Consider the following 24,973-nt stretch of genomic DNA (forward strand, 5'->3'; position numbering starts at 1 on the left):
ATGTTCTCAAAATTCTCAGCCGAAGTTTCAGAAGCCTTTTAGATTTTTTTTTTTTTTTTAATTGCCCTCTAGCTTTTATATTCCAGATTCCGTAAGAATAGCTTCACCTTTGTCTGCCTTCCTGGTCCACACAGCACCCGGAGGTTTGTAATCAGGCCCATGTGAGTGGCAGAGGCCGGCCTGCGGTGAGGGAAGGAACACGGAACTTTCATCGGCCTCTCATGGAGCACATTTTACTAAATGGATCCTGGCTTACAAGCAAGAAAAGGGCAAGAAGAACTAAGACAGCAAATGATTATGACAGTCTAGAAATGAGTGTCGCGCACAGGTTTGACCGCCCAGATGCATGCAGTAAAATCAAATGCCTAGAATGGATGAATTCTGCTCCTTGAGGGGAGATGTGATTTTTTTTTTTTCTTTTTCTCTCCTCTCTCACACCACCAACTCAGAATCACAGACTGAGAATAAGATCAGGGCCCCAGACAGATTCTTTCTTTCACAGGTGAGAAAACAGGTCCAGACCTGTTTGGGTGACTTGTCTAAGATCACCTCGCTGGTTAGAGTTGGAACTAATTCAAGGTCTACAGATTGACTTTCCACCTTTATTTTATTTTATCTGATGGACTTTAATTTATGAATTTGGGGTGTCTTCACTTTTAAAATACTTATTCTTCCATAGACACCATCTTTCAAAAGGTTTTGGTTACCAAACAAATTGTAGTCTTTAGGGAAAGAAAAATTACTATGTATAGAGCTGCCAATTAGAATAACTGAACAGCGTAAGACAGACTCATTACATAGCAGTTAAGAGCCCAGGGGCTGAAATGAGATTAAGTTTGACTCCTGCCATTGTAATTTATCAGATTATTTTGGGCAAATCCCCAAACTTCTCTGTAACTCGTTTTTCTCATTTGCAAGGTAGGGGTAATATTTATGCTTTCTTCATGGGATTGTTATGTGCACTAAATAAGGTTATGCACTAGATGTAGTGAGTAAACCAGTAACCTGATTTCTCTTAGTGCATGGTTTTTCTTAACCATCTTCAACTGGGGAAAACTTTGCAGCCAAATCTCAGAATGGGGCTAGAACAGGGAACTGTAAAGCCCCTGAAACCACATGAGACAAGCCCCCTCCCAGCTCCTTTTCCTCATCCGTGCCCGTTTCAATGCCTTGTCGATTGTTTCTCTGACATCCTGAGTAAATACTTCTCAGGGGCAGGCCGTGTCTCAAGGCTTTAACTAGATCGTTTATGCCGTTTAGAAGACATTGTTCTTCCCATCTATGTTCTGTGGCATGTTCCTAGCACCTCCCTGGTCCTCAGGTTTTTTTTTTTTCCCTTGTTGTGTGTTATATCTGATGGTCTCCTAAGAGCTGTGACTTGGATTTTCAAGACATACAGTTACACATGCATTTGTCTCCAATCCCTCCTGCTTTTAGGCTACAGGAGGGTGCTCAGCCCAGCGACTCCCACTTTTGCATCTTTCTGGTGGCACCTTGGGTGACCATCTGCTTGGTTTCTGGTCTTTGTTTCTATCCTGAGCCCAGATCTCTAACTTAGCAGCTCCCATCCTATCCCAGCAGCCACACAATTTAGGGTGCCCCCACTCTTTAGTTCTTGCTGTGTGAGGACCTCAGGGTGGATGGCATCACTCCCTGGGAGGAAAGTGAGGGAACGCTGTAGCATACTAGAGAGAAGTGTCCAGGATTATGACCCTGCATCACACTCACAGACTTTGAAAGCTTCTTTAGAATTTTTAGAAAATTGTCTTAGGAAAATGTGGACTTCTGTATTAAACGTTGGGAAGGATCTTTGGGGAGCTGGAAGAGATGCAGGAAGAAAACACCTATGTCAGGGTGCAGACTAATTCCCTGCCCTCTGTGGTCACACAATTTTCCAGCCAAAGCACCCATCCTCAAACATCTACATTTGATAAACACATCAAACACATCCTGAACACATCAAACATTTGGGCAGAGTTTCTCTGCTTTTCCCTTGAGGAGAAGCTAGCCCTCCATTCTCTGAGCTCTCACTCACAGAACTTTTTTCATCTTCCTTCTAATTCATACCACTTTTTCTCCTACTTTCCTCAGATTCAACTTGGGTTGGGTATTTGACAGTACCTGATTTAATTCTTATTTTAATCCTGCAAGGTAGATGTTATTAACATCCCTGTTTCACCAACGAAAAAGCATGGATAATTTTTTAAATATTTTATTTATTTATGTGTGCAAGCAGGGGATGGGGCAGAGGGAGAAGGAGAGACAGAGAATCCTAAGCTGACTCCTCACTGAGCACAGCCTGATGGGGGCTCGATCCGAGGACCCTGAGATCATGACCCAAGCCGAAATGAAGAGTTGGATGCTTAACCATTTGAGCCACCCAGGTGCCCCAGAAACACAGATAATTTAAATGTCTGGTCAGGAGGTTCACTTGGTGTACATGAGTTCCAGTGTGCTAGTTTCAAATCTAGGGGGTAGTCCACTGTACCATAGCTGTATCCCAATAAAACTATGCGGACGTACCTTCTTTGTAAAATGAAAGCTACTTGAGGTGGGAACAGTTTCTTCTTAATTTTGTAAAACACTTTCCTACATTCTGGTACAGTGTCTGAAAGATGGGGGGTCCTCTATTCAAGTCTGATAAGAGAATGAACCTGGAAATGAGCATATGAATCAGTAACTGGATAGTTCTTGAAAATAGAAATCTTGAGGATGATAAGGGGTTGTTACAATATTTTGGCGGAGGGAGAGAAGAAATGGTATGAAATCAAATCCGTTGCTTCAGACAAGAAATGGTCCTCTTTTTCCTCACACTGAGGTCATTATTTTGCTCAACAAACCCTTTTAATCATTTGGCAAAGAGAAACATTAATCCAGTATTTCTGATTATTTGAGATAATGAGTTTGGATCTGTTACATAAAGTCACAGTGAGAGGACAAATTGCATTCTGGGAGCCATAGTTTTTACTAAGTGATGGGGCACATGTTACTGTTGAGAAGGTCCTCGCACATTTTATTTTGCCTTTCTTTCCTTTCTTCCTTCTTCAATACTCTTTATTGCCTACTTTATGTCCTTCTTTTATAATATATAAAATAAGTTTAAATAAGGTAGGGGCCGTGTACTACTAGAAACTTTTAGTCTATGAATTCTTCTTTATAATTTCGAACAGAATGACATGGAGATGTTCAAAGGCTATGAGTCACACCAGTGTAAGAGAAGCCATCGTGGGAATGCCGCTGACCCCTCCACTTCGGGAACTCAAAATAAACCATAAATTTCTGTCTTCCTCAACTGGAGGATGATGTTCCCACTGTTCATTATCTGGCTTCCAAACTGAATTACCAAAAGTCCAGAAATCTTGCCAACAATATTTTGAATAAAACAGGGAATTGAAGGTCAAAGGGAAGAAATCTGCTTCTATCCTGTCTGCTTTGTCCCTCCATGGCCTCTTTCATCACCCCCAATAACCTACTCTTGAGTGATGAATGTGTCAGAGACAGGCCTTGAAAGCATGGGAAATATTTCCATTTCCACAGGAACCCATGGGTAGGGAGTAGCCAATGCCTGGGAAAAACAATACTCTTTTTTTTTTTTTTCATTTTTAAATAGCAGCACAAAAGTGGTGATACTAGAATGTAGCTCTGAGCCACGCCAGGAAGCAACAGGCATCTCCAGATTGGCTTTCTTTGTCTCTCCATAGGAATTTTTTCCAGCAATGTACCTTCTCTGTGCCCTCAGAATTAGTTGTGATATTCTGTGGTGGAGGCCTTCTGAAAGGAGCTGATCTTGCATGTTAATCAAACAGATCTCTGTTGAACATACTCTGTTCTGTTCCATTTCATTCCATTCCATTCCATTCCATTCACCCAATGAACATTTAATAACCAACATCCGTGGGCAAGATGCTGTGCCAGAAATAGTAGAGCAAATGTAATTAAAGGATAAGAAGAGCAGGTAACTCTTGCACAACTGGGTATTTACCCCAAAGATACAGATGTAGTGAAAAGAAGGGCCATATGCACCCCAGTGTTCATAGCAGCAATGTCCACAGTAGCCAAACTATGGAAGGACCCAAGATGCCCTTTAACGGACAAATGGGTAAAGAAGATGTGGTCCATATATACGATGAAAGGATGAATACCCAACATTTGCATCAACATGGATGGAACTGGAAGAGATTAGGCTGAATGAAATAAGTCAAACAGATAAAAATAATTATCCTATGGTTTCACTTATTTATGGGACATAAGGAATAACATGGAGGACATTGGGAGAAGGAAGGGAAAAAGGAAGGGGGGGAGGATCAGAGAGGGAGATGAACCAGGAGAGACTATGGACTCCAGGAATCAAACAGGATTTTAGGGTTGCCTGGGTGGCTCAGTTGGTTAAGTGTCTGCCTTCGGCTCAGGTCATGATCCCAAGGTTCTGGGATCAAGTCCCGCATCAGGCTTCTTGCTCTGTCCTGCTTCTCCCTCTGCCTGCCGCTCCCCCTGCTTGTGCGCTCTCTTTGACAGATAAATAAATTAAATATGAAAAAAAAAAGGGTTTTAGAGGGGAGGAGGGTGGGAGGATGGGTGAGCCCAGCAATGGGTATCAAGGAGGGCACGTACTGCACGGATCACTGGGTATTATACGCAAACACTGAATCATGGAAAACTGCATCAAAAATTAATGATGTGCTGTATGGTGACTAACATAACAAAATAAAAATTATTTTAAAAAATAAGAAGAGGGAGACAAACCATAAGTGACTCTTAATCTCACAAAACAAACTGAGGGTTGCTGGGGGGAGGGGAGTTGGGAAAGGGGGGGTGAGTTTATGGACATTGGGGAGGGTATGTGCTATGTTGAGTGCTGTGAAGTGTGTAAACCTGGCGATTCACAGACCTGTACCCCTGGGGATAAAAATATATTATATGTTTATAAAAAAATTTTTAAATAAAAGAAAAAAAATAAGAAGAGGTAACGCTTACAGAATATTTACTCTGCTTCAAGTGCTATTCTGAACATTTCGATGCATTAATTTATTTAGCCTCAGAACATATATATGAGGCAGAAGCTGTATTATCACCATTTTACATAGAAAAATGGAGGCTCAGAATTTAAGTAACTTGCCCAAAGTTACCCAGCTGGTAAGTAAGAGTTGGAATATAAGCTCAAGGAGTGCAGACCTGTGCCCTTAGGAGTTATAGCAACTTTAGCATACTGAGTTAATTTCAAGATGCTCTGGGAGACCAAGAAAATAAGATACGGTACTCACCTCCAAGAAGATTGCTATCTCACTGGGAAGTACAGACATCTGGAGCTCTTAGATCTACACTCACGGGGGCTGAGAGCCATTGTGTGAAAATGTGCTGTCCATGACTATGCAGGAAAAATGTGTTCTATCCCTTGCTCTGTAACTTCTTAGAAATCTTGGGATAAGATCTTGTGAGATCTTGTAAAAACCTTTTAATTTCTATGAACCTCAGTTTTTACTCTTTTAAAGTAAGAGAAGGGCAAATTAAAAGCCCTCTAAGATCCCCTGAGCATGACTCTATTTTGTGATTTTATACTAGAGAAGACAGAAAGCAGTCTAGGCTGGAGTAGTTACCAGGTTTTAGGAAAAGAGAGAAATTTGTTTGGGGCCCAGAGTATTAGAACAGCTTTAAATTGCCATACAGATGGTGGGAGAGGAAGATAATATGCTTGGGAGATAATGGAGAGACCAGCAGGAATAAGATAGACGCTTTCCTTCATCGGCACAGGATTTTTAGTAAATCATCATCATCATCCCTGCTATGGGGACATGGTAAATATGCCAGGCATTATTGTAGGTGCTTCATATATAGTAACTCTTCTTACCATCATGAGAACCTTGTGAAGTAGGTACCATTATTGTCTCCATCTTACTGATTAGAAAACTGAGGAGAAGTTTAAGCTTTTAAACCTTACCAAAACCTTTTAACATAAGGTCTAAAAACTTGCCAAAAGTCAAATATGTAGTAAGATAAATTTGGATGGTTTGGCTCTGTGCCCTTAACCACTATGCTAGTCTATCTCTTGCCTTTTAGATTTGGTATCAATTTGGTTATGGGTAAGAGCCCAATACTTGACTTTGTTGTCCCTCTAGTTGCTTTATGAACTTTCGCAGTTATGCAACCTGGGAGAGGATTTTGCCGCAGTTGGGAGGTGGACGTTTTCTTTGCCAAGTACGGGGAAGAGATTGAACACAACTCAAGTGTTATTTGTCCCTGTAATAATGGAACTGAGATCTGGAAAGTGTCGTATGAGATCATCCTGTCAGATCCAGGTGGTTCCCTACGACTTAAATTTTCCAAAACAGCTAGTTGCTTGTCTTTTCTTGATGACTTTTTTTTCAGCAATGGAAATTTTGCCACATATAGTTCACTATCCCCATGGTTTCATCACCACATGGTGACTGAGTTCTCCTGAACACTTACTGTTTTAATTTAAGCAATCTTGTGTTTGTGTGGGGGCTGCTTTTTCACACATACAGGTGACTAGTTTTGGATAGTTTAAAATGGATACATCATTATTTATGTTCTTTGCTTGAAACTTCACCATGCCTTGAAGCCACTCTTCAGCCCCTTGCTTGGGTCTGGAGATCGTTTTGGATGAAATCAGGAGCTCTGGTGCTGAGGGTCAGTTCTTTTAGACACTCCTCTCTCTCTCTCTCTCTCTCCCTCTGGGGTCCTATCACCTCCCTGGAGTCCTGCAAAGGTGTATGGTGGGTAAAGGTGGAGATTTGATGAGTTGTAGAACACTGAACTGTAGTCCTCTGACCTGTCTCAGGAAGGCTCTCTTGCCCCTCTCTCTCTTTTCCTGCTTCTTCCTTTACCACTCATTAAAAGTGGTCCTCTTTTTTGGGAACAAGCCAGCATATCTCCCCAGTGAGTTTAGGGTCTTGGAAAACAAAAGCCAGACATGGAACACTACCTTCCATTAACACCGGCTTTCGCCCTCCCTCAGAGGGCTCTCTCAGAGGTAAGAAAGCACAAAGCCCTAGTTACCTCAGGCATTGTTTCAGAATTGCAATTCAGGGAAAATAGATTTTTTTTTTTTTTGAAAGTAAGAGGAAAGCTCTATGAAGAAGAAAATGTGAATTAATGCTTCAGTAAATTAATATGGTATGCAGAGTATTGTTTCCATAAACATATTGTTACCTTTAAGAATTGCTGCAGATCACCTCCTTTCTGCCTATTTGCTGTGAGGAGTGACTGATGTAGGAAAGACATTAGGGTTCAAAGATGATTGCTGAGAAAGAATTCTTGAGATGTCCTTGGTGCAAAAAGGTGATATTATTGGAGCACAGAGACAAGACCTCTGGGCAGAAAGAACTGCACTGGGGTCATGAGGAGTGGACCATTACATACTTCCAAGTTAAGACGGTGTTAGGGGTAGTGAAGGCCTCCCAGGTATTTTGGAAGCAAGGTTTCCAAGATCCCGAGGAGGCTAGCTATTGTTAGGAAAAGGCCATTTGTTACTATTTAGTAAAAACTCAGTCATGAGACTCTCAGATGTGTGTCAGTGGGCCATTTTTTAGGTAATGATTGCCGACAGGTATCTTAGGAGGTAGAGATCTAGTTTCCAAAGGAATTTTCTTATGTTAAAGTAGATCCACGGGATCCTCGGATGAGGCCTACAATTGCCCTTTGCCCTTAGCATCAAGGCAGCTGTATTCCTAGAGAAATGTCACTCTGCCTGTTTCAAGGACTTGTCAAAGAGCTGTCGGTAGTAAGGAAATTTCATAATTTTTCTTCTGCCTTTGTTTCCTACATCATAATCTCTTGACCAGGCAGAGAGCATGCACCTGGATGTGGGGATTATGTCATTGAAATGAAAGGCCAGTGACCACATCACCTTCCACACTTGGATATGTCAGGGATCTGGGGAGACTAAGTGTTTCTCCCCCAGATGACTGAGGAAGAGGATGTGTCATCAAATAGGACTGGGCTCTCTCAACCTGCTTTTGACCAACAGGGAGCAAACAGGGTGCCACAAAGATAAGCCTTTCCACGCCACCTATAAGCAAGCCAAGCCCTCACTTCTGTTTTTGGTTACTGCTAAGACCCTCCTGGCTTTTTACACCTAGCTTTCCTCCCGTCTTCCCCAGAGTAGGTCCACCAGAAATTATTTCTGATTTTTCCTCATTCTCTCCCTTTGTTATCTTGGCCATTTCACCCACAAAGTCATGTTGAAGGCCTTGTCAACCGAGAAAAGAGGCAGAGCTACACTAAAACAAAAGCTTTTATTTGGGGTCTCAGAATTGCCACTCAGAAAATACAAGTTCGGGTAGGAAAGCAAACTGCATTGTTTCCATCCTATTCCCTCTCAACCAGGGAACAAAAGTCAGGGATTTTTAAAGACAAAAGGGAATGCTTGTACATGGTGTTTACAAAGAATTTCTATTGGTGTTGGTGGCAGGAAACAAATCTTGCTGAACATAATTGGTTGCTAAGGATAGCACTAGGCAAAAGCTCTTACTCTAGCAAGTCACAGGTGTTCAAGCTGAGTCCTTGGAATATGTGCAGTTTGGCCCAGTTGAAGGTTCATGATTGCATCCTATGAGAACATGTATAAGGCCCAATTCTTTAATGGACTCCTGGCTCCATTTTTAAATCTGTGGACATAAGTAACTCCTTTTCATTTCACCTTTCACAGCGAGAAGTTCTTTGATCCAAGAGAAAATGAGCTTAAAGTGATCAAATACTAATAACCCCAAGGTTAAAGGAAACTGCTACAAACTGTAATGCTAGGTGGTATAATATGAAGTTTCATAAGTAGGTAATGAAGACCATGGTGATGATGGTGATGATGATGGTGATGATGATGATTTTGGTAATGGTGGTGTTGATGATAGTAATGGTGTTGATGATGATAGTGGTGGTGATGGTGATGATGGTGATGATGGTGATGATGGTGATGGTGATGATGGTGATGGTGATGACGGTGATGATAGTGATGGTGATGGTGATGATGGTGGTGGTGATGATGGTGATGGTGATGATGGTGATGATGATGGTGATGATGGTGATGGTGATGGTAGTGATGGTGATGATGGTGATGATGATGGTGATGATGGTGATGATGGTGATGGTAGTGATGGTAATAACGATGGTGATGATGTTGACCACCACCACCATATACTGCAGGCCATTTATGTTCCAGGCACTGTGCTAATTTTTATGTACATTATCTCATGCACCCCTCATAGAAACTTTTTTGCCAAAGGCACTAATGTTATCCTTTTTTAACAGCTGATGGAACCAAGAGATATTATATAACTTGTATAAGGTCACACAGATAGTAAGTGGCTGTTGAAAACGAACCTGAATCAATTTATTCATATCCAGCTATCCAGTTCTTCTTGGTAGATAAATGTAGCTATTGATGGCTAGATATAGATGACGGTTGCTTCTTTCTCCACAATTATGCTACTGGCTTATGAAAGCAAGATCACTATACATATAGGGAAACCCAGTTGGGCCAAACTTATTTAGGCAAATAAGTGTCAAGAAGCTGGTGCACAATGTTTATACAACTTGTCCTCTAATCTCAGTAAAGTCAGTAAGGTCCTCATTCTTTGTGCTCTAGCCACAACTTGTAGGAAAGATTCAGTCAGACAATAATACCCTGAGGTAGGATTCTAATACCCTTGTAGGTAGTATCAGGCAACAAGGAATCTCAGAATCAAGGCTTGAATGTAGGACTCTTTTAGGAATCAAGCTACAGGTGCCATCTTGAAGGATGAAGAGATAATTCCATTTGTATAACCTTTCTGTAAAATAGCTGGGGGTTTCCACAACAGGCCACAAGTCCACATGACTAGAATGCCATTATTGTGACTGGAGAGAGCCCATTGTGTAAAGAACAAACCTCCATGTCAAAACTCATTTCTGGCATATTCTGCTAATTGGCAAAGCATCTGCCATTGATCCCAATCAGTAAGGATAGCCAAGACACCTATAGCAATCACCCTGGAACATTATCTCTCTAGAAAGCTTGCTGACCCCCAGTACAATGTGAATTCTTTATTAGGGCATGTGACTGAAGCTAATTCCTACATACATAAGGTCACGCTGTAGTGATTACAACGAGCTGACATTTTTTCATTTCATTGTTTTGGTTCCTTGTTTTGTGTTCAACTTATTCAACTACAATATAAACTCCATGAGAGGATCTCATTTTTTTTTTTTTTTGTTCCACTGGGGATTTCAAAACTTATAATAGAGTATGGTACATGACAAGTGTTTAATAATTTGTTGAATAAATAAGTGAGCAAAAGGAGAAGTCTGCTGAGGCCAGTTTTTTCTGTTTCTGCTATGATCCTATGAAATAAAGTCAGTTTATATAAATAAGTACCCTGGTTGACTCCCTAGTCTTCACTGAGGTTTGCCTTGAGGGACCTGCAGATACCAAGTTAATCAGGGGCCATCAAGGTAGGAGCTAGAATGTAAGCAAGGAGTGACTTTTTCTATAGTTCGTATTGAAGTAGGTTAATTCAGGAAAAGTGGATGCGAAACTGATACATTCTCGCTCTACCGTAATGACCCAGCACAGCTTTCTCCCTGCACTTGAAAACTGGTCTTGGCTTTAAAAGACCATGTTCGGAGAATCCTGGGGAGTTGAGAGTTTTCGTACTCTCCAGCCATGGGGACTGGTTGCCAACAAGTGTTTTAGAAAATGTTGTTTATCTTTTCTTGGTATTCATTACACTTCAGGAGCCAGGAAAGGGCATGTCCTTTTTAGTCTTGTGGTGTTTCTTCAGAAGGCAGCAGCCTGGGGCACAGAGGTCTGCTCTCAAGGTGAATTCTCCGCCGACGCGCACACCCATCCATGACCAGCAGGGGGCATCGGCGACACAGATTTAAGCAGAATTGACTTTAAACTGGATTGTCCTTGAGACCGGACTGGTTGGGACACCTCTTTGGGAAACGTAAAACCCCTGGTCTGTACTTCCCAGAGGTCCTCCGTCTTGTGTTTCCTCCTGACTTTTCCCGAGATACATCTGCAGTCTAGCCCGAAACTGCCTGTGATGACTGACAGTCTTCCAAGCCACAGGACTAGTCCAGCTTCTTGGCTCTTTCTGTTTCTTTTAAGTCCTGATCCATTATGGTCTCACAGTAGATTCTGATCAGACTGTCAGTGGTTGTCATTGCCTCCTCGCCCCTCTCATGGGAGTGTTGCCAGGTCTGGCGTGAGGGACGGAATGTGCATGCTCAGTTTGAGCCTTACCTGCCCCTCGACCTCTTGAACAGAGAACGATTGAATTCAGTTGACTCTGAGGTTGAATTTAGTTACTTGAGAGTCCCTGTCCCTCTCCCACCCAGCGATTCAAATTAAAAACAGCCCAGTTCTCAGGGACCTCTTCTGCGCCACACCCCAGTACATCACTTAACCCGCAAGGCAGTTTTAATCTTACGTAGAAATTCAACTCACTCGTTCGTTTTTTGATTCGTCGATGTACAGAGCAGGTCTTTTTTGAGCACCTGGTAAGTGTCAGGCCCTGAGAAATGTGCTGAGACTGGAATTGATATTGATGGAGACCTGTCACTCTAATGGGAGAGAGAGACAAGACCCAAATAGACAGAGATATGTGTGCAAATTGATAAGGGCCATGAAGGAAAAATACAGTCGGCTCTGTGAACATCGTAGGGACAACTGTGGGACCTATGCTACCATTGCACTGCCTGCACGTTTTCACAGCGACACACACTTGAGCTCATTGAACTTGGGGCCTTCAGTTGTTCTATTCCATCCAGTGTGGTCAGTGCCCAGAAAAATATCTAGCATATAGTTGGCATGTACATGAGGAGACTGAGGAGACATGGAATCATGATTCACCGTAACCCTTGAAACACCTAGCATAGGACTTTACATACACAGCTGGCTCTCCTATATTCTACTTGAACAGAACTGTTTTTAAAAATTAAGTTATATTTATTTCCATTTCGGTTGATTGCTTGTACTGTTTTTCATGCCTGTGCACCTTAAGGTAATAACTTGGACTCAATTCACCCATTAGAAGGAAAGACCTAGGTGGCCCAGAGCCTTTTGAAATTTGATTTTCTGGCCACTATACCCACAGAAGGCACAGATTTAAAACTGCAAACTGCAATTGCTCCAAGCCTTTCCAGTTTGAAACCACGAATGTGAGTCATCTACAAAGAGAATTATCTTCCTTCCAGCCTCTAATTAAACTTTCACCCAGGTATTTCAATTGATTTTATTTCAAAACAATGTTTTCTTTGTAAAACCAAAGGATGCCGAGATGGGGAGTAGATGAGAGGAGATGCGAATTGTTTCTTGTTCACCGGCGTTACTGTAACTCAGCCAGGAAACAGGCCGGGTTTATGGTCAAACAGAACCCAAGACCGAGTTGAAATCATCAACGTGTCAGAAAGTTTTCTCCTCCAGATGGGGTTGTTTTTGACATTAAATTCATGTCAGATACACGCAAGTTGATTTTTAAGGGAGGAAGATAAAATGATAGGTTTGAGTTTTCGTTTTGTTTGATTTTCCACTCGGTTTATTTTGTTCCCATATGTGTGCGGTGGGAGGGGCTGGGAGGAAGAGGCAGGAGGGATGTTTCCCCGCTTGTTCCAGGAACTCCTGAGGAGAAAAACAAATGTAGTAACACTGTTTATCCTTGCAAACAGAATAAAAGGTTTCAAGTGGTTTCAACTCTAGCATCTGACAACTCCTCATCCTGTAAACTTTTAGTGTTTTAGAAGAAGAGATGCCATCATATTATTTATTCTCTGTATTCCTGCAAACTCCTAATTAAACCAAATGGACTGCCTGCCTGCCTTACAGACTCTTTAATGTCTGATGTTTGAACATACAGGAAGTCAGGAGTTTGAAGCCATCCCAAGAAGTTTAAGCAAAGCCCGGAGCATCCTTTCTCCTTTATATACCCAGGGCAAGTATGAGGAAAAGAGTAAGCTGATGTACTGGTATGTTTGTCTACCCTAGGAAATGGAATATAATTTTCTATAGACAGTTTAAAAATGGCCATTGATTTCTAGATCATCCCAAGAAAAACTGATTTAATCAGTGATACCAACGAAACCGTACTAGGGTTTGGATTCCTTCTGGTTTTAAAAGGCTTTTTTGTGGGATGTCTTAGCAATTTAACCACCATTGATCGTGTTTTTATGGGAAAATACATCTTGAACGAGTTAACAAAAGAAAAACTTGACACAGATTGAGTTTGTAAGAGAGGATGACACCCGTTTACTCACAGACCATCTTTGAAGCCACCTTTCAGTCATTTTACCCCCTTCTTCTTGTTTTCCTACCACAATTGCCCTAGGCTGAGTGCTGTACAGAGGTTCTTCTGTCGCCCCTCTGTTCATCAGGGAGGGCAGGCAGAGCGAGCCCACGTCTTCTAACAAGACTTTCTGTTCTCTCTAATCACACATTACACTGAAGAAATATAGAAGAACCAGTCCTGTGTATCTTCAAACATTAGGCACATTCCTCTCTTTCTGCCTGGAAGGTCTGTCCTTTTCTTGTCCACCCAACCAACTGCTGCTCCCATTCTGCCTCCTCTGAGAAGCTCTCTGACCTGCCCTTGGGCACCAGAGCTCTGCTGCTCTCTGGACACCCTCTCCTTGAATCAGTGCTTGGGCTCTCTCACAAATTTGAGGCCACAAACAGCTATCAGGACCTTGAAGGCAAGGACCAAACATTGTGTTTGTGTGTTTACTGCCTACTGCTGACATAGTAAGCATGCTCCAGCAGTAATGGATAAATGAAATTTAATAAAAATACTCCACTCCTTCCTTCTAATTACCCCTTCATGTCCATCCTAGTCTTTGACCAGGGAATCATATACAAATATCTCTCTGCCTTTTACAAAAGCAAATAGTTCAAATGGAGCAAAAGGCATAAGGAGGGAAGGAAAAAAAAATTAAACAGAAGTTGAAAGGAAAAAAAAAGCCAAAACACCAAAACTTTAATAATCAACCAAACAAAAAACCAAGCATCTGGGACACATTCAAGACATAATCCTTATCTAAGCATCAGTGAGTGAACTACGGAGTCAAGGTCGAGGCTCAACACGGTCCCCGCATGCAGCCCTCCCCTTAAGGGCAGGAACTGAGGGCAGCTGGGACCAGAAGAAGAGTGTAATGGATGGTCTTCGAGAGCTGGGTGGGATAGTACGACTGGACGGCAAAGATGGACCCGGTGTTTCTGGCAGTCCTACTGGACGCCAGCCAGCAGAGGGCAGCCACAAATATTGCATGCCTTCCCCCCACCCCCTGTCCCTGCCCTAGGAATGTTTTCTTTCTATTCCAGATAAATATGAAATTGGTGGTTCTTGTTTCCAGAGCTAGAATATGGCAGGCGGTGGGAGTAGTAATTCTTAGTAACTTGTGGGAATCTTTTTGGATGTTTTAATCTGGTACTTGAAGCTAGGGAACGCGGGCTGAGCTCAGTTGGAAAAAGGATTATGCAGTTAGAACTAACTTTGAAGAAGCAGTATTATATGCCAAATGCTCTGCTAAGTGATTCACATGATTAGCATATTTAATCATCACGAAAAAGAGGATGTACTATTTTATCAGTCCCGTTTTCTAGGCAAAAAAAAAAAAAAAATCCAAAACATTAGTTAATTTAAGCAACCTGCTGAGCTTGGATGCAAAATGACACTTATTCTTATTCTCCTGTGTTATGTAAGCTCCCCCGCGGAACCTGCCCGGTTTCAAGCAAAGTGCCGGGCTTGGGTGAGCTTGATCTGCTGGGGTGTGGAATGGACGCAGAAGGAAATGGAAAGAGAAAGACGTTTAGACGTGATCAAATCAAGATCTTACTTTGGAATTTGTATTTATGATACCACAGAAAACTATGATACTGATTCAGTATTTATAGGTTTTTTGGTAAGGCATACAGTCCATTTACTTAACTTTTCCTCTCTTGGTATCCATGATTGTTAATCCCACACGTTGTATGTACTTAAATGGTCTCATCCCTGTCTCCATGGGAATGGATGGGGAAAGTCTATTTATAGCAGCAAAGTCCTATCGGGCCACAGGATGAATCCCATCATAACTCTTGAAGATTTGGGTTCAGATGAGCGTGGGCTTGGAGACACATGTGAGCAGACTTATGAAGAACAAATTCATGGTATTTTTAGTTAACTTTGGTGAATGCTTTTGAGTGTTGACGGTGTCACCATGCATTGTGATGCCCCAGAAGGTGAAGGTATTTAGGAATCGATGCCCACCTTCATGGGGCTCTCACACCCAGCTTGGAAAACACGCATGAATCAGCTATCATGGTGCAACGTGATAAATCCTGTCTTAAGACCTTGTTGTATAAAGTGCTAAAGAAACGATGAAAAAGCAGCTTTGGGGGTCTCTCCATCTACAACAGCTTGCCTTACAGGTTAATGTTCACAACTTGCTTGGTGCTCTTTTGAGTTCAGACTCACCATGAAATGATGGAAGACTTAGAAGGTTAGTTTTGAAACGAGGCATGAAAATGATTGTGTCCTTTGGTAGAGGAAGGCACAGAATTCTGACTCCATCTACTTACCAAAATGTTGAGGGTAGAAAGCAGTGATAAAATGCTTCTATCATCGGTCCTTTGGCAATGAATGCTCATCTCCCAAAGGCTTCCTGCAAAAAACATAGGCCAGTAGCCATTATGGAACAAGGGGCAAGCAGTTGGGGGAAAAAAAAAAATCAAATCCATCTAAATAAAGAACACTTTTAGGGAAGACATCTTCAGGCAGAATAATTTAATTTTATGGCTGGAGACAGCTGAAGAAAACATCTCAATTAGCTCTGTCACTTTATAGATGAGGGAACTGAGGCCTAGTGCTAATATATATATATATATATATATATATATATATATATATATATGATTTTTTTCAAATAGTCTACATCTAATTAATGGCAGATGTGGGACCAGAGCCCTCAGAAGACAGGTACGCAGGGGAGTGAGTAGCTCACCTGTGAACTCTGGAGTCAGATGGTGTGGGCTCCAGTCCCATCTCCACCACAGACTCGCTGGGTTATCTTAGGTAAGTTATTTAAACACTCTGACTTTCAATGTCTTCATCTGTAAAATGGGAATAATACTGTAGTATTCCTCATATATAAAGTGAAAGAATATATGCAAAACAGTAATTAAGATGAACTAATGCATATTAATATTAATACATAATAATTAATAATGCATATTAATCAGGGTCTTAAAAGGAGCTTGATAATTGTTAATTATTAGGATTCATGTGTCCCATTTCTACATTAGTATTCTTCCTGCCACAACAGTAAAAATGGGGCCTTGTTCATTTTTGTTCCTTTGACACAGAAAGAAATCTGAGTTTCAGATCTGTATGCTTGGACAGTGTTCCTATTCCTCCTTATATCTTTTTTTTCAGGGCCAAGGAGATTAAGATCAAGTTGGGAATTCTCCTCCAGAAGCCAGACTCAGCTGTTGACCTTGTCATTCCATACAATGAGAAGCCAGAAAAACCAGCCAAGACCCAGAAGTGAGTCATGAGCATGGATTCCGCTCCTTTTCCCCCAGACGATGGCTGTTTCTCAGATGTATAGCACCATCCCTCACCTGGAGAGCTCTCCACCCTCCGTTACTCATTGACGATCATAAGATCTCTCAGATACCTGGTCTGTAAATAAGCATTATTCTACTCTCCTGTGTCAGGACCATAACAAGCAATACCATCAGGTCACTTAACAATAAAGAGAAGGCCCTGCCTCGGGACCCTGTTTGAGAGAAAGCATACCTTATAAAATGGCAACAGCATTTAAATAACTCCCCAGCCACTCACCACACAGAGGCATGACAGAAAAAATACCTGATCACCCGCTGCCTGGGGTTCAGGTAACCGCTCCTGACCCGGTTCCTTAAGATCCCTGGATGCTTGAGGCGCCTGGGTGGCTCAGTTGTTAAGCATCTGCCTTTGGCTCAGGCTTAGGTCATGATCCCAGGGTCCTGGGATTGAGCCCCACATCAAGCTCCCTTCTAGACAGGAAGCCTGCTTCTCCCTCTCACACTACCCCTGCTTGTGTTCCTGCTCTGGCTATCTCTCTCTGACAAAATAAATAAATAAATAAATAAATAAATATCTTAAAAAAAAAAAAAAAAAAAAGATCACTGGAAGCTCATCTGCTGAGGAAGGACCCAAGGCTGCCTCCTGGGTGGGAAGCTAGAAATGGAAACATTTCCCTCAGGAAGATGCTAAGACTGAGGCAGGCAATTTAAGCCGAATAGCTTCTTCTCCAAATATGATTCCTTCAGAGGAACAGAAGACTGTTCCTTGACAGAGGAATTAATTCTTGCCTGGCCAATTCTATGTAATGCATATGAATCATTGTTAACCCCAATCCATAAATTAGTATTCCTGACTGGACTTCCATAGTCCTCTCTCCCTTCTCCCTCACCTTCCCACACGTACTTCCACCAATTTAGGCAAGGGGTGAGAGTAGGTAGAGTTAAGCTGTATGGCATGGGGTGCAGCTCCCCAATGGCATGGACTCCGCCATGACGTGGTAACTCTACCCTGAGCACGCACTTGGCTTCCCATCTTCCCCCCAGCCACGCAGCCAGTCCTCCCCACCCCATACCCTCCATTTTCCCCTTCAAACAGCTTCATGGGCCTGAAAATCAAGAAAGGAGAGCAGGAAGGAGGAAAGCCAAATGTGCTCGCATTCCTCCGTTCTGCTATCGGAAAGCTTCGAGGAGATGGCGGAAGGGTGGTAAAAGCACAGGAATCCCTTTTAATCTCCGTTTCTTTTTAAATTTGGCATCTGTATAAACTGGTCAATCTTCTCTTGGTCCAGATGACCTTCAACTTAATATAGCTGGATTGGTTGGGAGATAAAAAGACAGGTTCCTCTTTTTAAATCTTTTTCCATCAACCTAAGTGGATGGTTCCATTCCCCTCATCTTACTTCAAAGTGATCCCCAACCGGAAGTGAGGCATAATTGAGTTTGGTGCATTTAGAAAGGGGAAGCTAATTCAGTGGGGAGTGGCAGGCACCAGGCACTGGAGGGGCATAAGAACCACATTTTGCAACAGCAACAGATCAAAAAAATCTATTTTGAAGTAAACAATGGGGTGGTTATGGATCTGTAGGAATTCACTTTAAAAAGGATGGCTCTACCTTTCCTGCTTTGATTCTCTGCTTTAAGGTTCCACACAGACACTTGAACTATTTGGCTTAAAAGGGATTCAGTCAGAAGCAGTTTGGAAGGAAAGCTGGGGTTGATATTTATTGGATATTTTTTTTCTCTTATCTTCTATTTCTTTTTTCTTCCAGGAGTTTGAATTATTGGGGGTGGGGGGCCTGCCTGTCTCTACTGCACTTGTCAGTGACTACTACAAGGCTTTCCCACCTTCTTCTAAGCCCCTAAACCCGTTCCACCTCCTGGGTTTGGCAAGTATCCGAGCCTTTTAACTAACAGAAAAGACTGTTTTCTGCATGAGCTCAATCAATCTCTCTTCTCCCCCGCTTAAAACTTCTCTGTATTTTTGTACCCGTGTTCTTCTCTCAGAGAAGAAAATAAACCTTCTCCAGACTGAAGGTATTTTTAACCCTCTCATCTTTAAAAAAAAAAAAAAAGCATTCTCTGGGATGCCTGGGTGGCTCATTCAGTGAAATGTCCAACTCTTATTTTTGGCTCAGGTCATGATTTCAGGGTGGTGAGATCAAGCCCTGTGTCAGGCTCTGTGTCAGGCTCTATGCAAGGCCTGGAGCTTGCCTGAGATTCTCTCCCTCCCTCCCCCTCGACCCCTCTAGCCCCCCTCTCAAAAAAGGCATTTTCTGTTTTTTTTTAATGTTTTTATTTTTCTCATTAGAAAAAGAGAAATCTAAAAAAAAAAAAAAAAAAAAAAAACAGGAAAGAGTTGCCTAAATTCCTACCACCCGTAGCCAGTGTCTGTGTTCTTAATTGCTCTTCTCCCTCTGGGACCATGTTCCGTTCCGACAAAGAACTCTCTCAGCCCCCTCCTTCCTACTCCTTCTCCTTTCTCTTGTGTTCATCAGGTAGTTCTAGAAGCAGGATGTGTCCATCCAGAAGAAGCTGTAGGACAACCAAAGCATCTATTTGGGGTCTTAGAGATGGCAATCTAGGAGACACAAAGTCGACTGCAATCGAAGATGTGTTCCCAAGAGCCAGTGTGAAGTGCAGACTTATAAAGGCAAACCACAAGGTTATGTAACTTGCTTTGGAGGACTTGTGGCTGACCCTGGCTGACTTCTAACTATCTAATGCAAGACGGTCTGCTCAGCCAGCAGGTGTTACATGATCTCTGTCTCAGTCTGGAGCAGTAGGACGTGCTCCAGGAAGTGGTCCAGGTGCGACCAACAAGACGAGTTTGGAGAAGAGCCCTGCTTCCTCAACGTCCGCTTGACTCTATTCTTGACTCTGCTCTCAGCCACTCTTGCTTGGTTTTGAATCTCCTTTCACAAAAGCCACTGCTTCCAGGATCTTCTATTCACTCTTGCTTATCTGGTTTAAAACTTATCACCCAAAGGAACCCTCTCTACAGGTGTGCCTTTTCCCCTTTGCCAGATTTTGCTCAACAGTTGGCCTCCTGAAAACTCTCTTCCTTCACGTCTAACCCTGCCTTCTTTCTCTCTAAGGACTCCCACTTTTGCCCACCCTCTCTGTATGTAAGCATTCCCTAAGGCTATGCTCTAGGTCCTCATCATGAGTAATAAACAAATCAGTACACCACATAAACTTAGTTTGCAATAACTGTTATCATGGCTGGTCATAGAACCAATTGGGAAATGCCCAGGAGCTGATACAGATATTCCTATGGTTTATTTTATATTCTAGATGTTCCTTTTCCATCTGGCCTATGGCACTATTTTTTTTTCTTTTTAAAGATTTTACTTATTTGAGAGAGAGATAGAGAGAGAGAGAGAAAAGCAGGAGGAGGAGGGGGAGCAGGAGAGGGAGAAGCAGGCTTCCCACTGAGCAGGGAGCCTGACGGGGGCTCAATCCCAGGACCCTGGAATTATGATCTGAGCCAAAGGCAGGTATCTAACCAACTGAGCCACCCAGGCGCCCCTGCCCCTATTTTTTAAAAATTTAATTTATTTATTTGACAGAGACACAGAGAGAGAGAGAACACAAGCAGGGGGAGTTGGAGGGGGAGAAGCAGACTTCCCGCCAAGCAGGGAGCCAGACGCAGGGCTCGATCCCAGGACCCTGGGATCATGACCTGAGCCAAAGGCAGATGCTTAACTGATTGAGCCACCCAGGCGCCCCGCCACTAATTTTTAACCACATTCTGTTGGTGGCGTTTTACCACTTTATAACTCTAGGGTGACCTCCACATATTAGCAGGACCCCACCTTGTAGAGGAGAAGAGTTCCCAATTGTTCCCGCACCCTTGCTCTCACTGGGTGGACTGCTGTCTGAGCATCACTGCCAGGAATACATCTGGATGTACAATGTCTGGCCACAGAGACCACAAAAAGAAGCAGGTGTTTTTCATCTGCATCCCCATCCTCAGCGCCAGGTCACTGTTGGCCGTGGGGCACGGGCTTAACAAATCTCCATGAATGGACTTGAGCAGAGTCATGACCGTATTGCCCTGTGGGGAAGGAAGGGAGAGCAGAGCAGGCATTAAGGGCCGATAAATAACTAGGATTTCATTTCCCTTGTCAAGAAGAAGAGCACGTGAGAACATTACCAGAAGTGTTTAAATGGGTGCCAGGGGCCGTGTAGATTTAAAATAGAACAAGGAAAGGAAACCACTGGTGTTGCAAGAGGTTAAAAACTTCCCCATGGTTACAGCTTAGGAAGCGTCAGGAGTTGCCCGCAGTTGGAGTTAATGGGTTGCGGGGCTGCCATTTTCGAAATGAAACTTTCGGGTCATTTATGGCTTTCATCAACCAGACTAACTATGGGCCCAGGGAACCGTCGTGAATGTTTGCATTCCACGCATGCTTAGTGCATGATTAGTGCTGCAGGTGAGCCGTGGGCCAGGTGGAACAGGCGACATTCTCCATGACCGACAAGCTCTACCTTGAGGCAGTGAGTACGTTGTGGCCACGTAAGAGATTCAAAAGTGCACAGGTAAGAGTATAGTAAAGAGAGAGAAAACTTCCATCGAGATGGCCACTTCCTGGACCAGTTGGCATTTACACTGGGCATTATAAAACACACAGTTAATCATCTCTATAAATGTTTATTTTGCCTTTCATGCGAACTGGCTTCCTCCGCCTCCCCCCCCACACACAGACTCTGTGCCCACTCTCTGTGGTCACCAATGACATTGCAAACCAGGGCACTTATTGGCCATTTAGATCTGCATCTATCTTGTTTCCAAAGAAGTCAGACTTAATGAGGGCTGGCAAATTCTGAGAATCAGGACAGGATGAACCTCTGCTCCCTCCTAGGCTGGTGATCAGAACACTGGGCTTTATGCAGTGGGGCACGCGTCCTGCTCCACTGTGTCCTTGAATCAATTTGGACTAATTTAACCCCCAGGCGGGCTCAGCACATGTCCTTTTCAGGAATTTAATCTCGGCTGTGATGTACTGCTGCTGTTGATCATTAGTCTGGTTCTAACAAGACTGTTTGGGACAAATTGGGTCTGGTAGCACGCTTTAGTGGGGTGCACCTGCTTATGTCATTTCTTCTTCCTGTGCTCCTCTGTATTAACCAGAGGAAAAGAGGGGGAAGGAAGGTGATCTCATTTTATGAGAATATTTATAAAATCAGAAAACGATTCAGAGAATGAGCCTGGCCTTCCCCCTTTCTCTGCTTCTTTTGTCCAACTATTTACTGTCCTGCTATTTCTGTCAACAATCAATAAAACCGTGGCACATGTCTAGCAGAGCGTTGAACCCCCTGTAGTGAAGAAATTAAGATGTGTGAGTTCTAATGCTAAGAATGTAGGTATGAAATAATATACACATAGGAAGAGTTATAAAGACGAACCAAAAGGAGGTATGACCTCTAGAAAACAAGTCCTTTTCTGGTTAGAAATAAAATGAGACAGAAGAATTCTTGCAATCCTTTCCTCATGTCATTTCTCTTTCCTGTGCTCCTTTGTACTAACCAGAAGAAAATGGGGTGGGGAGGGAGGGTCGTTCACTTATTAAAAATAAATCTCTGAGGAATTGGTGTGGTGCTCTTAATCGATGACACCTGTGTTTGTAGCCAGGAAAACGGAAACCATGTGAGGTTTTGTTTTTTTTTCACCGTGTTTAATCTTCAAATAGTAAAAACGTAAAGCTTTATGGAAAGTCAAATAATTAAGACTCCAAATCTGTACATATTCTGCAATGAAGAACACAGAAGTGAAGGCTATATTCACAGCACTTTAGCCAAAAAAAGCTACTGCCATCTTGGACTCCTTACATAAATAAAGTGATGCAATATTTAAGCCAGGACAGCACAATAAAAAGTAGAACTAGCAATTGTCTCGTCAACCTCAGCTGCTAATCTGAATGCTTAAAACCCCAAGATTTTTTTTTTTTTTAAGACAAGCAGGAATGTTCCTGTACTGTCTGAAGAGTAGATTAAAACAAAAACAAAAACAAAAAACGAAGTGCTAAGGAAGTTCCAACTTAGGAAGAATACCTTCATTGGCCTTAATATTCCATTTTTTAAAAATTTATTATTTGACAGAGAGAGACACAGCAAGAGGAAACACAAGCAGGGGAAGTGGGAGAGGGAGAAGCAGACTCCCTGTTGAGCAGAGAGCCCAATGCAGGGCTTGATCCCAGGACCCTGGGATCATGACCTGAGCCAAAGTCAGATGCTTAATGATTGAGCTACTCACTCACCCGGCCCTAATATTCTAATGCCTGCCTTGTTAGTCTCTTTTGATTTGACAAGGAAGAACTCACATGACAATGCAGGAATTGGAGGAGGGGAGCCCCAGGAGGGCAGAGTCAGCCATTTTTCCCAGACAACAGCAGTCTGCCTTGACACAATCCTGCTGTGAGAGAAGAGCTGGAGGTTTTAACGAGATAACTGTGGGGTTTCTGCATAGATAAATGTTAAAATAAAAACAGCCTAAGGGGAATTATGTGTTGGCTATTACCTTCTCCTTTTGAGTCAGCATCTAAAGCATTTATGTACAACATTCTCATTCATGATGTATAACCAATTTTCTTCTCAGAGAAAATATTTTAAGAATTATTATCCTATCCTAACTGGGCAGGAAAAATGCATCCTGATTTTTAAAAATGTAGACATACGGTGATCACATTTCCACCATGAGGCAGCATCCCCACATTCCATCTTCCACCAGCTTTAACAATGGCAATTGGATACAGATGTGGAATCAAATGCCCTTTGCTGATTAAATCGGGCAGCTAAAGGGGAGCACTGGTGAGGCACAGAATGTGAGTTCAATCCCTATAATGGAGCCACTGGATTTAATTCAGTTACATTTGGGAAAAAGGGTCACAATTGGAGATACTGTCATGGAATATACAAGAATGCCAAGACACAGCTTCATGACAAATAGACTTTGCTTCTAAAAAGAGAGAGACCTAAACAGATTGCGCAAAAGGAGATGAAAATACACCTCTTAGGTTGCCGGGGTGGTTAAGTGTCTGCCTTTGGCTCAGGTCACAATCCCAGGAACCTTGGGATAGGGGTTCCTGCTCAGTTGGAAGCCTGCTTCTCTCACTCCCTTTGCCTTTCCCCTCCACTCATGCTCTTGCTCTCTTGCTCTCTCTCCCAAACAAATAAAAGTCTCAAACAAGGAAGGAAGGAAGGAAGGAAGGAAGGAAGGAAAAAAATACACAATATCCATGTGTGAAAGCAAACCCAGCCCACCAAACTTGATTTATTAGAAAGAAAATAACAAACTCCCTTGTCCTGAGGATGGGTCATTGGGTGTATCATTTCTGAGAAAAACAGGTCCAAGACATTGTCAGTGAATGGTTAATTCCCTTCTTCTCATGGCTGTTGCCTTTTTCTTTCCCGTAATTCTTGATTTAGACCTACCTTGGATGAGGCCCTGCAGTGGCGTGACTGCCTGGACAAGCTCCTGCAGAACAACTGTGAGTTGGAATTGTCTTTTATAAAAGCTCAGGGCAGGGACAGAGGCAAAATGTTGCCTTTGTACGGTCTGTGTCCTTCTTCTCCAATTCTGACATTTCTTCCATTTTTAAAGTGGTCTCACAAGGTAAGGATACCAAGGGAGTGTGGTTATCTAGCTCATAAGAAGAAGAAGGTATACTGCATTGGAAGAGAATGTGAAAATAAAATGTCCTGAGGACTCGGGATTGCATGTTGTTTTCCCATCATCCTGCTTACCCACGTGGCTTGGCACATGTGCTTCTTAATGTTTTCATCAGGAAAAGAGAGATACTGCCTTTTCCAGCTTAGTGTCATAATGACTTGACAAGGATTGGCTAGAGTAGTATGCAGACCACTGGATTAGGAAGCACGGGTTGGATAGTATGTCTCAATGAAACCTGCTATTAACTGTTTTTCTGGCCCAACGTGGGTTATTCTCTCCCCAGACCTTGTTTCCTCTTCTGGTGCTTGCTGGTTGGATGTTTATTCAAGACATGACCAAAGTGCTATTAAGAACCCATTTCCAAGCTAATACCAATACACCTGAGCACTACTTGTCTTTCCCCTAATGCAAATTCTTACCCATTCCCAAGGCCAACAGATTCATTTTCAAGTTTCCAATGTTTAAGCTGCTCCATAATACTTAGATGGCTGGTCTGCAGTCACACTGAAGTGTTCTCCCTCGGGAATTTCTGCATGCAGTCCCTTTGGTTGGAATACTTTGTATTCATATCTCTAGCTGTAGAAATTCTTCCTCTCCTATAAAAGCAAATCCAAACACAAAATGCCTAGTCTTATCCAGACTGATCTCCCTCTGAGCTTCCAGAGCTTCTGCCTGCACAACTTTTCTCCTGCTTAATACATGCTATGGTGTGCTTTTTCATAGGCATCTTCCTCCTATGATAAATTATAAACTCAGTGACAGCCAGG

At 42.6% G+C, this 24,973-nt stretch overlaps 1 protein-coding gene across 1 annotated transcript in view; it reads left to right on the top strand.

The window, feature by feature from the left end:
- RGS5 (regulator of G protein signaling 5) overlaps positions 1-24,973 on the top strand; it is a 49,381-nt gene that overhangs the window by 8,820 nt on the left and 15,588 nt on the right. Inside the window, exons 2-3 of the mRNA XM_082704160.1 lie at positions 16,401-16,511; positions 23,963-24,024. Of these exons, the coding sequence (XP_082560286.1) occupies positions 16,401-16,511; positions 23,963-24,024 (173 nt within the window). The remainder of the gene's footprint in view (positions 1-16,400; positions 16,512-23,962; positions 24,025-24,973) is intronic.

Source organism: Mustela nivalis, assembly GCF_964662115.1.
Source record: "Mustela nivalis genome assembly, chromosome: 16".
NCBI classification, from domain to species: domain Eukaryota; kingdom Metazoa; phylum Chordata; class Mammalia; order Carnivora; family Mustelidae; genus Mustela; species Mustela nivalis.